General features: G+C 37.8%; 1 protein-coding gene across 1 annotated transcript in view; it reads left to right on the top strand.

Moving 5' to 3' along the window:
• The window catches only part of BAZ1B (bromodomain adjacent to zinc finger domain, 1B), a 63,388-nt gene that overhangs the window by 34,464 nt on the left and 11,839 nt on the right, over positions 1–17,085 (top strand). Inside the window, 6 exon segments of the mRNA XM_012729152.1 lie at positions 1,577–1,715; positions 2,176–2,309; positions 2,999–3,098; positions 3,782–3,880; positions 7,456–7,633; positions 9,886–10,068. Coding sequence (XP_012584606.1) covers positions 1,577–1,715; positions 2,176–2,309; positions 2,999–3,098; positions 3,782–3,880; positions 7,456–7,633; positions 9,886–10,068 — 833 coding nt within the window.

Raw genomic sequence — 17,085 nt, 5'->3', positions numbered from 1 at the left:
CAGCGGGCGGGTCAGGAGAGGTCTGCCGCGCAATGTGGTCACCTCCGGGGCAGGCGGGGATCGAACTCGTGCAGAAGTGGCTTTAGTTTCTCAGTGCAGTGCATTAACCTGCTGCGCCACCAGGGAAGGCCTAGACTTTTATTTTTAACATAGGAAAAAGGAAAGGCACATGATACTTTGTTATTTATATGGGGAATTAAGGGACAAAGAATACTGTTATTTTGCCAGGTACAGTATTTGAGTTAGAATTCAGGTCTTTTGCTATCCAGTTCAGTGCTGTAATCTCTGCAGTTAAACCTGGCTTTCTTTGGTGACTTTCCCCAGATTGTTTTTGTTTGTAGCTGCTTGAGAAAGCATTTCCTGTATTGTGATTGGACCATTATAGTAGTTCCCCCTTACCTGCAGTTTTGCTCTCTGTAGTTATGGTTAATAACCATGGCCTGAAAATATGTGCAATAATATTTTGAGATCACTTACATTACAGTATATTATTATAAATAGGCTATTTTAAAATTGTTATTAGTCTCTTATTGTGCCTAATTTATAAATTAAACCTTGTATGTAAAGGAAAAACCATAATATGTTATCTCTTTTGTACTGTCCAAACTATCAGAAATCTATTTCGGGATCTTGGAACATATCCCCTGTGGCTGAGGGCAGGGACACAACTATTATATACTTGTTATCTTTTACCTTATTAATATACACTGTGGCAAATACAGTTTCATTCAGACTAGAAAATTGTCTATTAAAGGTATCAAGTGCCATGTTGATTTTAAATAAAATGGTTGTCCCGATTTTTTAAAAGTAATGTCTTTAGACTGATACATTTTTCAGGTTCTTACCATATTGTAGATGGAATCATCTACAATAACTCTACTATCAAGGTTAAAAATTCTGGAATTGTAATTAGCAGTTCCAGATTTAGTGGTAGTTATGGAAAATCTTAAAAGGCAAAATTATCTACTTCTGTAGTTGAGGAAAATTTCTGTCTAGATAAATCAGTGACTCATCAGAAATAACTAGACTAAACTATTTTATCATTAGTAGTAGTAACTCACTGAATAACAAAAAGTAGTATTCAGTATGCAGTAATGGTGATCATCCAATGTACTTTTCCTGTTTGTTTTTGTTAACCAAGACTAAAAGCTGACTTATCAAATTCCTCACGACTGAAATGTGTTTCATTTGAAATAGATATTCTTGTTTTACTCACCTTGATCTTTCTGTAAGTGGTTCTGTCAGAAAATGTTTCAGTTAATTTCCTTTTTAGGGCTATTTTAAGATTAAAATTAACATAAAATTCATGAAAATAAATACTTAAAACTATTAAGTAGGTAAATTTTGGAGAGGGAAGATTCTGTGTTCAATTGATGGCAAAATCAAAGAACACTTGGGAACCTGATAGAAAATTGCTGCCTTATATGTCATATCTAAAGGCAGGTTAAAATTAGGAAACCAAGGTTTCAATAAAATCCACTTTAAATCAGGCATTTTCACTCAATGTCTTATTTAATTTTTAAGAGTGGAATTTACTAGAAAAAAAAATCTAGTTAATTCTTTTTACTTTTACCAGTGAAATTAGAACGTGAGGCTGAAGAAGAACGAATACGAAAGCACAAAGCAGCTGCTGAGAAGGCTTTCCAGGAAGGAATTGCCAAGGCAAAACTAGTCATGCGAAGGACCCCTATTGGTACAGATCGAAACCATAATAGGTAAGTTATTAAGCTTGTTTTTTGTCACTGTAGGGCCATTGTATTGCTACTGGTTATGAAATTGTCTAAGTACTTAAGGATAGACAAATGTCTCTATTTGTGGATCTTGGAACCTGAATTACTCGTTACACTTGATTGAATATTTGCTATGCCAAATCCTAGGGTTACAAATTTAAGACCTGATCCTATTTTTGAAGAGAATCCAAATATAAAGCTTAAATTCTGGTAATAAAGATATTTTAAAATTACATTTTAAATGGATACATTGTATGGAACCAAAGGTAGAGAAGAATTAACAGTTATAAAAATTATAGATCTCAAGTTAATTTAAAATTTTTTTGTATTTTTTGCTTTATAAGTTATATGTTTGAATGTTCAGTGATGTTCTGTAATCATCTGCATCAAAATAAAGTCATCCTGCATTCATGAACTATCATTAACATGTGGTTGTAATTTATAGATACTGGCTCTTCTCAGATGAAGTTCCAGGGTTGTTCATTGAAAAAGGCTGGGTACATGACAGCATTGATTACCGATTCAGCCATCACTGCAAAGACCGTGGAGACTCTCATGAGGAAGACTACTATCCTCGTAGTATGTATAGCTATTATTTATTTTGTATTGCTCAAGAAGGGTCAATATTAAGGACTGTCATTACTCTGGCACCTTTTCCATTTATAGGGTCTTTATTGTTTTATTTGGTAGATAGATTTGGAGTGGGAGGGTGTGAAATACATAGAAAGCAGGAAAAAACTAGTATTCACTTACCAACTTTGTTCCAGGAATAGTGTGTAAAAATAAAGAGCTTGAATATTAGAATGCTTGGATCTTAAATTTTACACAAGTTGTTTTCAAGGTTTTGTGCTCTGGAAATGTAGGGATGTCAGGGGCCAAATTGAAGTACGAATGCATCCTACTACACTTTTAAAATGTATTGATATTTCTCATGCATTGACTAATTTTTTACATCTGGGATACAGAACAGTTGAGGTCTTGGATGTCATTTAACTAAAATTCTAGTGAGGAGGAATATAGCAGATAACCTAACTGAAAATAAGTGAGAGAAACAGTGATGCAATTATTCAACTGTACAGAGAATATCTCAGGTAATGTACTGTGAGATGTTTAAGGTAAATTAAATTATCCATTATTTGACACATGAACATATTTAATTGCCATTATCTGTGATATGGGTTGTTAGATTTGGCACTGTGTGCTGCTTAGGCTTGAAACTTGGAATCACATGTTTAATACATTCAACCTAATGTGAAAATTTTTTATAGGTAAAAAAGCAAACCTAGGTAAAAACGTAAGCTTGAACACACAGCATGTACCAGAAGTAGCTGTAGAGACGACAACTCCCAAACAAGGACAGAACTTATGGTAATGTGAGCATTCATCTGGTTGCTCTTTTTCCTTTTCATTGTCAAGAAAGTATTTAATATAGTGGTACCCATGAGTGATTGTCTCAACTGAGATCCTTTCTGTGTGATTTTGATTTCTTAGATATGTAAATTCATTTCTTTAAAAGCAGATCTGGGTTTTTTTTTTAATAAGAAAATTCTAGTTTTCTAAGATGTTGGATTTTATTCTCATCCTCGCCCCTCATGTGTATAATATGTGTAAGTATTGGGAATGGAAATATTTAGGATTTTCGTCTTTATAATTTTTTTTATATAGCCATTGATCTTTGTGTTGATTCTGCTTTTTTAAGCAGGGAGCTAGGTTTTCTGGAAGTATTTTTTCTACTTTGTGATTGCTTTGACTACTTTAGCCATGATTAATTACTTTTGGCTTAATGACATTCATCTTTTTTTTTTGGGAAAGCAGACCCTTTGAAGGTTTGTGGACAAATGTGCTTATGTTAACATCCTAACACTCATCTGAATTTTAGTAGGAAATACTGGCTCCAGTGCCCTAGAACAAAATTATTTGTTCTGCTTGTGAGTGAGTTTGAAATTTTGCTCCTCCAAATACTGCCATCAATCCTAGATGCCTTTATTATTTGGGGTCCTCCTTCCCCCCTCCCCCCCCACTAGCTTATCAGGTCTGTTTTGTCCTTGCAGGTTTTTATGTGATAGTCAGAAGGAACTGGATGAGCTGCTAAATTGCCTTCACCCTCAGGGAATCAGAGAAAGTCAACTCAAAGAGAAACTAGAGAAGAGGTAACGATTTTTATCTTGTTCCTCATATATTCTCCAATATACTGATATAAGTGTCTTGAGTATTTTTGCTTATCTGTAAAGCTTTTTAACTAATTACAAATTATGTAATTTGTGATATTTCTGTTGCTTGGTGTTTTCTTTGTTTAATGGAAGAAATAAGAGCTTACTTTGAAGAACAGGCTCTGCAGCCTATAGAGGATAGCATGCCCACCTTCAAGCTGATAACCTCACTGTAGTTAGGTAACCTTAGAAATACAGCTCCCTCCACATTAGTTGTTGTTCAAATTTTTTTTTATCAGTATTCAAATAGCCAAAACATGAAAACCCTCTAAATATCAGCTGATGTATAAACAAAATGTACATCCACAAATTCAATTATAAAAAGAATGCAGTACTAATTGATACTTGCTATATATGTGATTGAACCCCACAAATCATGCTGAATTAGAGAAGCTAGAAGTAAAAGTCTGCATATTGCATAATAGGCAAGTCTGTAGAGACAAAAAGTAGATTAGTGGTTGCCAGGAGATAGAAGAAGGGGGCAATTCACAGGTATGGAATTTCTTTCTGTGGTATTGAACTGTTTTGAAATTAGGTAGTTTTAATGTTTCTACAACATGCAAATGTATGCTTTCAAATGGTGAGTGAATTACATCTTAAAAAAAAAAACAAAACAAAATACCCAGAATAGAAATTGTGCTTTGCAGATTGCTAGTGTCCTGGTTATAGCCTCGGTTTCTAACAAATCAGGGCAAGGTTTCAGTCTAGGTAAGATTAAATTCTAGTGCATATGTTCTTAGTTGAATTTGTTTGATTAAAGAGAAGATAAATAAATTCAGCACATACTCTGCAGTTTTGCCAAAATTTTATGAATAATAACAGATATGTTGGTTTTAGTTTGCTGAATGCATTAATTAAAGTTGTATTCAGGATCCTACTTTTTTTTTATAAGATTTATTTATGTATGCATATAAGAGCTATGGTTTGAGCCAGAGGTTGGGGGTAGTGGTGAGAAGGTTCACCAGAGAGAGTGTGGAGCAAATAGGCGGAGGGGAGCACAGAAAAGACAGGAAAGGTGTGCTGAGCCATATGGGTCCCTGAGGCAGGCATCAAACTCATGCTGCAGTGGCTGCCGATAGCTTCATAGCTGCTGAGACTTAAACACCTTGTGCCACCAGGGAGGCCCTTGAATCCTGTCTGAACACAGTGTGACAAGGCAGTTACCTTAAGAGGGTAAGTCAGTACACAAAACAATAAAGGCATACGATTGTATGTTTCTGCAGTTTGGTTAACTATCTGATAGGCTCATGTGTTGTATTCTTTCATTCTTTAAATGTGAACAGATTTAATCTTTGCATTGAGGGTTAGAGATTGTCAGAATTCAAAACAAAACTTAATACTTTATTTTTTTGGCTTTATTGAACTTGAGGGGGAAGCTTATTTTTGAACCTAAGACTATTAAGTATTTCATAGTCTGTAGAACCCACTGTTCTTTACCCAGGATTATTTTACCAAAGAGCCATTTTTGTGTTTTTCATTTTCTAACTGAACTCCATCATTTTCTATATTGTACTGTGCATATAATCCCATTTTATGTTTCTTTGTTGTTGTTGATTATATTGAGTTGCTTCCTCTTAGGTGTCTAAGGGGCTAGGAAAGTATATCATGAGACATTTCAAATTTATAAAACAGAAATGTATATGCTTTAGGTAAGAAAATATGTAAAGTGGTGAATATAGAAAGGGTATGTTAAATATATCCCAGTTTTTGTTTTTTTTATTTAAGATTTATTTATGCATACAAACTGGGGTACAGGCCAGAGGTACAGGGGCGGTGAGAGGCTTCACCGGAGACAGAGTGGGGAGCAGAACAGGCAGATCGACGAAGTACACTGCTGAAGGGAGCAGCGGGTGGGTCAGGAGAGGTCTGCCACGCCATGTGGTCACCTCTGGGGCAGGCGGGGATCGAACTCATGTGAAAGTGGCTTTAGCTTCTCAGTGCTGTGCTTTAACCCACGCGCCACCAGGGAGGGCCAAATATATCCCAGTTTTTAAAGAATAATTAAAAATACAAAAAATTGGAAACAAATATCCATTGAACATTTATAAAATTTACACTTAGCCATAAAAATGATCTCAACAGATTTAAAAAGGTAGAGAACTGCAGGATAAATTCTCTGATGATGGCAATACAATTATGAACAAATTCTTTAAAGATGTCCCAAAAGATGGCCCTCCCTGGTGACGCAGCAGGTTAAAGCACAGCACTAAGAAGCTAAAGCCACTTCACATGAGTTCGATTCCCGCCTGCCCCAGAGGTGACCACATGGCATGGCAGACCTCTCCTGACCCGCCCGCTACTTCCCCTCAGCAGTGTACTTTGTTGGTCTGCCTGTTCTTCTCCCCACTCTGTCTCTGGTCTGGTGAAGCCTCTCACCGCCCCTGAGCCTCTGGCCTGTACCCCAATTCTGTATGCACAAATAAATCTTTAAAAAAAAAAAAGATGTCCCAAAAGAGCTTAACTGATAGTAAGTTATAGTCTAAATAACACTGAGATCAAAGGGGAAAATAAAAGGGAAATTACGTAGTATTTAAAAAGCAATGAAAATTGTATTAGAGGACAATAATTTTTTAAGACTCTTACTATTAATAAAGAAGGACAATTTTGTACTTAGGTGGCCATGAGCTTTAATTTTCAGTGAAGGTTATGGCCCACCTAAGTTACAGTCTTCTTTGGAGAATTTTGTTGCTGGGACTTCAAAAGGTTAATCATTAGTGTGAGAGTGAACTTGAACATTCTTGTGTGGCTTTTCATCTCAGATTTGTATTCCGTATCGTGAACAATTCCAGGCAGATAGTTGATGTAAAGTTGCCTCAGGTTGGTAGCAATTCCTGGGAGCTGACATAGCAAGTGCAGTTTCTCCCTGGAGGAACACAGCTTCAGATCAGGCCTCAAAGAGTTCTCACAGATAAAATTTCATGAAATTCATGGCAAAAAAAAAAGTCACAAAATATACATGGAGCTAGGCAGTAACATGAATGAGAACTAGGAAAAGCAGTGTACTCCAGAGAATGGATTATCAAATATAGAATGTATGTTTTTTGTTTTAAAGATTGACTTATTTATGCATACAAGAACTGGGGTATAGGCCAGAGGTGCAGGGGTGAGAGGATTCACCAGAGACAGAGCAAGGAGTAGAACAGGCAGATCTAATGAAATACTACTGAGGGGAGCAACAGGAGTGCTGGGAGAGGTCTGCTGTGTCATGTGGGTCACCTCCCTGGCCTGGGATTGAACTTGTGCTGCAGTAGCTTCGGAGAGCTTCATAATGTGGTGCTTTAACCAGCCCCAGAATGTTTGTTTTTTAAGTGAGTCAGTAAGTTATAGATCTCTTCAGTTTAGAAAGAAGAAACATTTGAAGATTTGTTTAAGAAATACCAAAGAAACGCAAAACCATTAACACCAAGAGATGAAATAATTCTAGATATATCTTGTAGAAATAAAACATGGCATTCAAATAATTGACATTTATTGACCATTTTCTTTTTCTCTCCCCCTTACCCCAACCTTCCTAGGTACCAAGACATTATTCATTCTATTCATCTGGCCCGAAAGCCAAATTTGGGTCTAAAATCCTGTGATGGCAACCAGGAGCTCTTGAACTTTCTTCGAAGTGATCTCATTGAAGTTGCAACAAGGTTACAAAAAGGGGGACTTGGTTATGTGGAGGAAACATCAGACTTTGAAGCTCGGGTGAGAATATGAACTGTCACTCTTTGAAAACTATTACTGATGGTGACAATTTGAAGTTGATGCTGTTTTTTACTTTCTCAGATGACCCTGAAATCTATTGGGGTGTGTCTTGAAAGACATACATCAAAAATTCACTCTATACATAGTTTATTTTTTCTTTGCAGTCTTCTGTTGGTATACAAAAAAAAGTCTAGTTAATGACTCAGAACTGTGGTCCTGGAGCCATAGTTACATAACACTATTTAGCATCTATTCGTGAATAGATGGGAATTCAGTGCTTTAAACAAGGTTAGAGGTGGTTAGGCAGGAATCAAAACAAAATTTGTAATATGTTGTTTGTTTTCTTTGGTTTTGAACTTTTAAAAGACTATCAAGTAGTATGTAGTCTTTTACTGTCTTTACTAGAGTTATTTTATCTGTTTGTTATATAACTAAACTCCATCATTTTCCTTTCTTTGTACTGTTTTGTGAATCTAACCTCAATTTATGTATCCTCTTGATAATATGATTAATTTGAGTTGTTTTAAAGTATGAGGCACGTTTGTGTATCCTGCTTTTGTCCATTCTTGTTAAAGATATTTACAAGATCCACTCAGTATAATTATGCTTATATTGAACAGCATTTTTTTTAAGGATTTATTTATGCATACAAGAACTGGGGTACAAGCCAGATGTGCAAGGGGGTGAGAGGATTCACCAGAGACAGAGTGGGGACCAGAATAGGCCGATCAACTGATAAAATACATCGCTGAAGGGAGCAGTGGGCAGATCAGGAGAGGTCTGTCATGCCAAGTGGGTCAGTTCCCTGACTAGGTATCAAACTCTTGCTGCAGTGGCTTCATCGTACTGTGTTTTAACCCACTGTGCCACCAGGGAGAGCCCTTGACAACATTTTTGGTGTTAATTCGGCACTTTCTCAGACTTATTCACAGTCCTGTCATTTACTGTTTTGAGGTCTACTTTTAAGCTCTACTGTAGATGAAACAGTTGAAAAGAATCCATGCCCCACATTAGTTGGTTTAGTATCAAAGCTGGAGAGAAGATCAGAGTGTACTATGCAGTTATAATTTTTTTAAATATTTATTTATGGTTACAGAACTGGGGTACAGGCCAGAGGTACAGGAGCAGTGAGAGGCTTCACCAGAGACAGAGTGGGGAGCAGAACAGGCAGATAGATAGACGAAGTACACGGCTGAGGGGAGCAGCGGGCGGGTCAGGAGAGGTCTGCCGCGCCATGTAGGCCAGCTGGGGATCCAGTGAAGCAGCTGCTGCTAGCTTCGCAGTGCTGCACTTTAACCTGTTGTGCCACCAAGGAGGGCCTCCTCCCTCCTCTTTTTTTTTTCCCCTCCTCTCTTCTATCCTTCCCTCTCTCCTTCCTTCTGTTTTTAATTAGCCTGATGATGAATTCTTGCTAATTTCTTGAGGAAAATAATTTAAACATCTTTTACAATTCTTAATGCTTTTCTGAAGAATTATTCACCCAAAGAATTTCGCCAGTTTCAAATATTACATGTTTTTTTGTTTACTTAGATATTTATCAGTTGCCTTTGTGCTACTTTATTTACGAGGTAGTGTGTGGTATTTAATAAGAGTATGATTTGAATCCGAGTGAAATAGCTTCTGTTTTCTCAGCAATAAAATAAATGAGGCTTAAATAGATCAAGTTTGTGAGCATACTATCTGACTTGTAACTCATTAGGTCAGTAAATATTTTCTTTGACTTGAGACAGTAGTTTATACACAATTCTAAACTCATGGAGTGTATTAGTTGTGCACCTTCCTTAGTGGAGCAAGTATTAGTTCACTGGGGAAATTGAATAGTCAGCTCCTTTTAAGTACCTAAGCCATCTGTTTAACTCAGGAACACAGTTAAAATGTTATTTGAGGCCCTTCCTTTTGGCACAGCGTGTTAAAGCACAGCACTAAGACGTTTAAGCCACTTCCGCATGAGTTCGATCCCTCCTGCCCCGGAGGAGATCCACATGGTGTGGCAGACCTCTCCTGACCTGCCCACTGCTCCCCTCAGCAGTGTACTTCATCGATCTGCCTGTTCTGCTCCCCACTCTGTCCCTGGTGAATCGTCTCACCCTCCACATCTCTAGCCTGTACCAGAGTTCAGTCTGAATAAATAAATCTTTAAAAAAAATGTTATTTGATCCTTTGGGTCTAGGTTGATTTGCATTTAGTTGAAGGATAATCTTATTTCATTTTTTTTCTTGGCCTCAATCTGGTTTTTGTATTATTTTCTTTAGGTGATCTCATTAGAGAAACTTAAGGATTTTGGTGAGTGTGTGATTGCCCTTCAAGCCAGTGTCATAAAGAAATTTCTCCAGGGCTTCATGGCTCCCAAGCAAAAGAGAAGAAAACTCCAAAGTGAAGATTCAGCAAAGACTGAAGAAGTAGATGAAGAGAGAAAAATGGCAGAGGAAGCTAAGGTATTTCGTGAAGATGTAGTTATAACTTTATAGAAAAATGTGATTTGGTTTTAAAAGTGTAACCCTATGATTTTTAGCATCTATAAGCACTTAATTTCTAAGCCAGTGTCCCATTTTTATCTCTCTTACTAGAATTTGTGGTTTGAGAACTGCTGTGTGAACCACAACACCCTGCCTTTAGAATTGCATAATGGGACAGAGTTGCCCCTTCCCCTTTACCAGAACTGATTTTTTAAAAAACATGATGGTAGTTAAAAATTGTGGTAAAATACAAATAGTGTACAATTTAATGTTTTACTATATATAGGTACATGTCACTACATTCACATGTTCTGCAACTATCACCACTGTCCATCTCCAAAATGTTTTCATCTTCCCAAACTGTATTATACCCTGTGTTCACTACCTTTTCCCAGTTCCTCAAAACCACCATTTTCTGTGCCTGATAGAATTTCCTTCTTTTTCTTTCTTTTTTTAAAGATTTGTTTATTTGTGCATACAGAACTGGGGTACAGGCCAGAGGCTCAGGGGCGGCGAGAGGCTTCGCCGGAGACAGAGTGGGGAGCAGAACAGGCAGATCGACGGAGTACACTGCTGAGGGTAGCAGTGGGCGGGTCAGGAGAGGTCTGCCACGCCATGTGGTCACCTCCGGGGAAGGCAGGAATTGAACTCATGTGAAGTGGCTTTAGCTTCTTAGTGCTGTGCTTTAACCCACTGTGCCACCAGGGAGGGCCAGAATTTCCTTCTTTGTAAAAGACTGTAATATTCCATTATAATATGCCACATTATTTATTCATCCCTCAATGGACATTTGAGTCACACGTTTTTTTTACTGTGAACATGAGTATGTAAATATGGTCCAGTCCCTACTTTCAATTCTCTTGTATATATGGCCAAAACTAGACTTTCTGGATCATACAGTAATTTTACTTAATTTCTTAAGATGTGCTCTAACACTACCTACAGTGACTGACTGCATTCTTTACATTTATAGTGTCTTCACATCGACAGTGTCAACACGTCAGTACTTATTGTTTTGCTTCAGCTTGTTTGGGTTTTTTTTAATCAGCTTGTTTGGGTTTTTTGTTGTTGATCTCTCTGGATTCTTTATATAATTCTGGATAATCATCCTTCATAAAATGTGATTTGCAGATATCTTCCATTGAATGAGCTGCTTTTTCATTTGTCTTTTGTTATTCAAAAAGTTTTGAATTTTGATGAAGTTTATTTTTTCTTTACTTTTATTTTGGATGTTATATCTAGTAACTGTTGTCAAATTCAGTTGTCAAGTTCTACAGTTTTAGATCCATTTTGAATTAATTTTTGTAGCTGGTGTAAAGTAAGAATCAGACTTCATACTTTTAGTGTGTGGGTTTTCGTTTTCTGTACTTTTTGTTGCTGTGGGGTTTTTTTCTTTTTTAAAATAGCGTGTAAGTAAATCAGGTGTGAGAGATAACTAAAATGTGAAAGAACTGCCATCCTCATTTCCCTCCAAAGAAAAGGTTTAATAGTTTTGATGTGTTCTCTATATACTAAGACATCTTTGTTAGATTTTTGCACAGTGTGTGATGTTTCTCATTTATCAGCATGTCCTGGACATCTGTTCCTTTTTCCTTGTCAGTTTATTTACCTGATAGTATGTTATTTTAACATCTCAATTCCTTACTACTGAATATTGTGTTGTCTTCAATTTTCCTTATAATAAATAGCTCTGTTTTTGTCTGTGTAATAGGTTTCCTTTTTTTAAAAAAATGTATGCATGTAGAAGTGGGGTATAGGCCAGCGGTGCAGGGACAGTGAGAGGATTCACCAGAAGACAGAGTGGGGAGCAGAATAGGTATATTGACAAGTACACTGCTAAGGGGAACATTGGGTGAGACAGGCTGGCTCTCTGGCCCTCACCCTGGATCTCTTAACTCATGGTGAAGCCTAAGCTAGATTCCTAGAGCTGCACTTTAACCCTTTGTGCACCAGGGAGGGCTTTAGATTACTTAGGAAGAAAAGGATTTGAAAATACTGCATTAAAGGAGCCCCAAAATTGTCCAACAGAATACTTTCCTGTAATTTGTGGCTTCTCTCTTTCCTTCCATTCTCAATTATCTGGCTTATAGCCATGAGTAAAAGTAAGTGAAGTCGTTTTCAAGGAACGTTGAATGTGGAAAAAATGGTTACAATAATGTGACAATAGTGGTGAGGAAGACTGGTTGGCTCACCAATGGCAAGTAAATTTCCCAGAGGAGAAAATACTCTTAACTGCATTTTGAAGATTAATGTAGCACATGGAACAAGACATAAACTTTGTTAGATTGAGCTGAAATTGGCTTTGTTTTTGACAACTGCATCTTGTTTTGTCCTCTCATTTTACATAGGGATGAGTCTACTCTCTAATGCTCCTTAGATATTTGTACGTCAGTTGTTAATATTACCTCTAGTTTCTTCCTCAAACCAAGGGTGATCAGTGATATAGGGGACATGATTTGGGTAATAAGCAGAAAACTAGGATTCATTTAGATAAATGCTATAAGAGACTTGTTTCTCAGTTTAGTTGAGGAGGAAAATAAGAACTCTTCTGGATTTAACCTTGGGGCCCAGACATAAAGTCCACAAATGGAAAGCATGAAAGAGTTTCTTGGAAAATCAATTAGATTGCCTACTAAGTAGATCAACAAAGTTCTCCATTAAAATGGCATTATGCCCTGCAGTTCTCTGCCAAAGGTCAGCTTTGCCACAATTCTGAAATTTTCCACCTTCTTTGCTTTGAAGGGTTCCACTTAGCACAATCAGGTTTTTCAACTGGCTCTAGGCTGTTGAATGAACTATTAGTGGTCTCTAATCTGAGCTTCAGTTTTCTTATTTATAAAAGATTGTCTTTCCAATCTCTTTTTAATAGTTGATAATTTCAAATACTTAATGCTGATTTCATTATCTTGTATTAAGTGGGGAAAATAATGTATGATTTGGTAAAATCCTGAATTCTGTTAGGCTTTCTATTTACTTTAGATGTGTTTGTTCTGACACCCATTTATATGTTTTTCAATTTTAAACATTCTTTTGTGGAGCAATACAGTTTGAATCCTTATTATATTTTTTCAAGATAAGATGACACCTTTTTTTTAAATTTTCTAACAGTTTATTTTTACATCATTTTGTACATTTTTTTTTCCATCTCAGTTGTAATCCCTGCGGGTTTCCCATCATTATGTCACCCGTGTGCCATCACCATAATCTCGTGCACTTCCCTCCCCCCCCCCCCCCACCCCCTGTTTTTGATCCCATTCCCCACTCCACCCCCGCAAAATGTCTCTGGTATATGGTTGGTTGTTATTTTTGTTATTTTCTTGCCTGGTCCATTATACTCCTGCTATGACACCTTTTTTTTTTTTTAAAGATTTATTTATTTATGCAAACAGAACTGGGGTACAGGCCAGAGGTGCAGGGTGGTGAGAGGATTCATCAGAGACAAGATTAGGGAGCAGAACAGGCAGACTGATGAAGTACACTGCTGAGGGGAGCAGCAGGCTGGTCAGGAGAGGTCTGTCATGACATGTGGGTCACCTCTGGGGCTGGGATTGAACTCATGCTGATATGGCTTTTTGCTTCTTAGTGCTGTGCTTTAGCCCACTGTGCCACCAGGGAAGGCCAGATGAAGCCTTTTTATTGTTAGGCAAAGGTGTTAATGGAGACTTACATAGAAGCTGGCTTCTCTTTTATTAAACACACGCAGGAGAATTTGAATTTTCTATTAGAAGTGTCTAGCATCTCAGCAACACTGCAAGACAGAAATACTGCAAGACAGAAAATCTTATTTAATGACACCAGTGTTGAATATCAGATTTTTATCTTGATGCTATTTGTTTTTAAAAACATTGTCTGAATATGGTAGTTGTTTTTTGTGGTTTTTATTTTTAATGTGCTGGACTGTTTGGAATTTTATGTCAGGGGAAGGGACCAGGATGTTCTTTCAAATCTTGAGTCCTTGATGGCTTTGCCCCAGAGTTAGAGACTGATTGATATCTAGGCTGGTCTAGGTGGAAACCTCAGGGATATAATAGAATGCTAGTGATTGTCCAGTATGTATAATACCAGGAGTATTGGATTGGGAATCTGGAGCCTGGAGAGTAGTCATGGTGCCAAATTGCTGTGAGATCTTGGGCAAATTTTGTTTTCCATGAAAAATAAACTTTTTACAAGCATGCACAAAGATTTGTAACAGTGTTATTCAGAAAGCCAAAAAATGGAACCCTATCCCCCAAATTGACAAAAAAATGGGTAAAGAAAATGTGATATATTCATTCATTGGACAATGAATGCAACAATTAAAATGGAATGAATAGGCCTCCCTGATGGCATAGGTTTTAAGTCTTTGTGTTATCATATCATAACCTCTATGGCCTGAGTTTGACCCCTGGCCAGGGAGCTAACCCACATACGGTGAAGCAGACCTCTCCCATCTATCACCCATTGCCCCCCTTAGTAGTGTATGTAGTTCAGTAGGTCCGCCTGTTCTGCTCCCCATTCTGTCTTCAATGAATCCTGCACCTCTGGTCTATGCCCCAGTTCTTCTGTATATAAGTAAATAAATCTTTTTAAAAAAATAAAATGAGACCCTCCCTAATGGTGCAGCGGGTTAAGGCACAGTGCTTTGAAGCTGGCCGCAGCCACTTCAGCACAATTAGGTGACTCACGTGGTGCAGCACACCTGTCCTGTCTCACCTATTGCTCCCTTCAGCAGTGTACTTCATCATCTTCCTGTTCTGCTCCCTGCTCTGTCTCTGGTGAACTCTCACCGCCCCTGCACCTCTGGCCTGTATCCCAGTTCTGTTTGCATAAATAAATAAATCTTTTAAAATATATAATAAAATGAAATGCTGTTATGTATGCAACAATGTGGATGAACCTAGAAAACTGAAGGAAGCTAGTAATGACCACATACATGTTACATGAAATGTCCAGAATAGGCTGATTGGATTGCCTGGAACCAAAGTAGATAGATTAGTAGTTGCCTAGGACTACTACTACTACTAAGTGGGTTAGGGCAGGGAATGAAAAATAACTGTTAATGGGGTCAAAGTTTCTTTTATTTTTGGGATGTGGGAGTGATAAAAATATACTAAATTTAATGTAAAATATCATTGCACAATCTTACAAATACATGAAAAAACCATTGACTGTTCCTCATGTGGTGAACTTGTTAATATATAAATTATATCTTAAATGTTATTTAAATGAGATTAAATAAGCTTATATCTAAGCTCTTTTCCAGTTATTTTAATGAGATCAGGTGAGCTATTGAGTGCTAAACTTAGAATTGTAAGAAATAAGTAAATTTCAGTGCTATGTGCTGATGGGAATTTTGAAAAAACTTTTTTTGGCATTTGACTATCCACTAGAGGAGACCAAAGCCCACTTGAACTTACTCTCTGTCTCTTCTCAGTAACACTCTTCTAAAGAACTTTCTAAGAACCTGAAATTTTTTTTTTTTTAAAGATTTATTTATTTGTGCATACAGAACTGGGGTACAGGCCAGAGGCTCAGGGGCGGTGAGAGGCTTCACCAGAGACAGAGTGGGGAGCAGAACAGGCAGATCTACGAAGTACACTGCTGAGGGGAGCAGCGGGAGCAGCGGGCGGGTCAGGAGAGGTCTGGCTCGCCATGTGGTCTCCTCCGGGGCAGGCTGCAGGCGGGAATCGAACTCATGCGGAAGTGGCTTCAGATTCTCAGTACTGTGCTTTAACCCGCTGCGCCACCAGGGAGGGCCAGAACCTGAAATTTTTAAGTGTATAGTCCATTGAATATATTTGGGTTATTCTTAGAGTAAGAATCTGTGGTGCTGTGTAGCTCTCCATTACATCATGAGGATGATCAATGAGGCAGCTGTGATTTTGAACCTCCCACTTACTAAGGAGCTCCAAATTGAGAAGGAAGGAAATTGTGAAGTTTTTTTTTTTAAGATTTATTTATTTATGCATGCATACAGAACTGGGTTACAGGCCAGAGGTGCAGGGGTGGTAAGAGGATACACCAGAGGCAGAGTGGGGAGCAGAACAGGTAGATTGACAAAGTACACTGCTGAGGGGAGCAGCGGGCGGGTCTGCCGCGCCATGTGGGTCACCTCCAGGGCAGGGGATCGAACTCATGTAGAAGTGGCTTAAGCTTCTTAGTGCTGTGCTTTAACCCGCTGCACCACCGGGGAGGGCCCGAAATTGTGATGTATTTTGAAGGCAGATGTTGAAATACCTACAGTGGAGTTCAGAGTAAGGAATGAGTCAGTTTTCACTAGAATTTTAATAGCCTCTTAATGTAGATTTTTGGTTGTGCTTGTATTATTTCTTGTTACACATAAATTTATACAAGGCTCTATATCTGTAGGAAAAAAGCAAGGTTGGCTTTTTAATCTTTTCCCTCAACCTACCCAGTGTAGTTTAAGAAATAGTTCAGCTATCTTTTTTCTTTGGCATTCTGATTAAGAATAACTGACTTTTCCTAAAGAAAGAAGACTTAAATTTCTTTTCCTAGATCAAACCAGTGAAATTCAGTGTATTGTATTTTCTGTCACTTAAACTATACTTTGCTTGAGGGGATTCTAAGTCAGTTTGCATTTTCTCACGATGAAAGGATGCTGAGAGTAACTGTCCAGAATGACATTAGGCTAACCCTTAGGCTTTTAATTTTTTGCTTTAATTAGTAGTTGGTAGAAAGTCAAGAGGATTATTACTGGATACCTAATATTTTTTAAAAGTTTATTTTTATTCATTTATGCATAGAAGAACTGGGGCATAGGCCTGGGTTCGGGGGTGAGAGGATTCACCAGAGGCAGAGTGGGGAGTAGAACAGCAGATCTACTGAAACACACTGATGAGCTGAGCAGTGGGAGACTGAAGAGGTTTGCTGCACCAGGTGGATTAGCTTCCTCACTGGGAATCGAACTCATGCCACAGTGACTGGCAATACAGCTTGATGGTGCTGAGACTTTAATCTTGCACCACAAGGGAGGCCCAGATACTTTATATATATATA

The sequence above is a fragment of the Condylura cristata genome, unplaced genomic scaffold, assembly GCF_000260355.1.
Source record: "Condylura cristata isolate star-nosed mole 26May11 unplaced genomic scaffold, ConCri1.0 scaffold00024, whole genome shotgun sequence".
NCBI lineage: Eukaryota > Metazoa > Chordata > Mammalia > Eulipotyphla > Talpidae > Condylura > Condylura cristata.
Note: the sequence above shows the minus strand (reverse complement) of the source record. Positions and strands in the feature narration are given on the sequence as shown.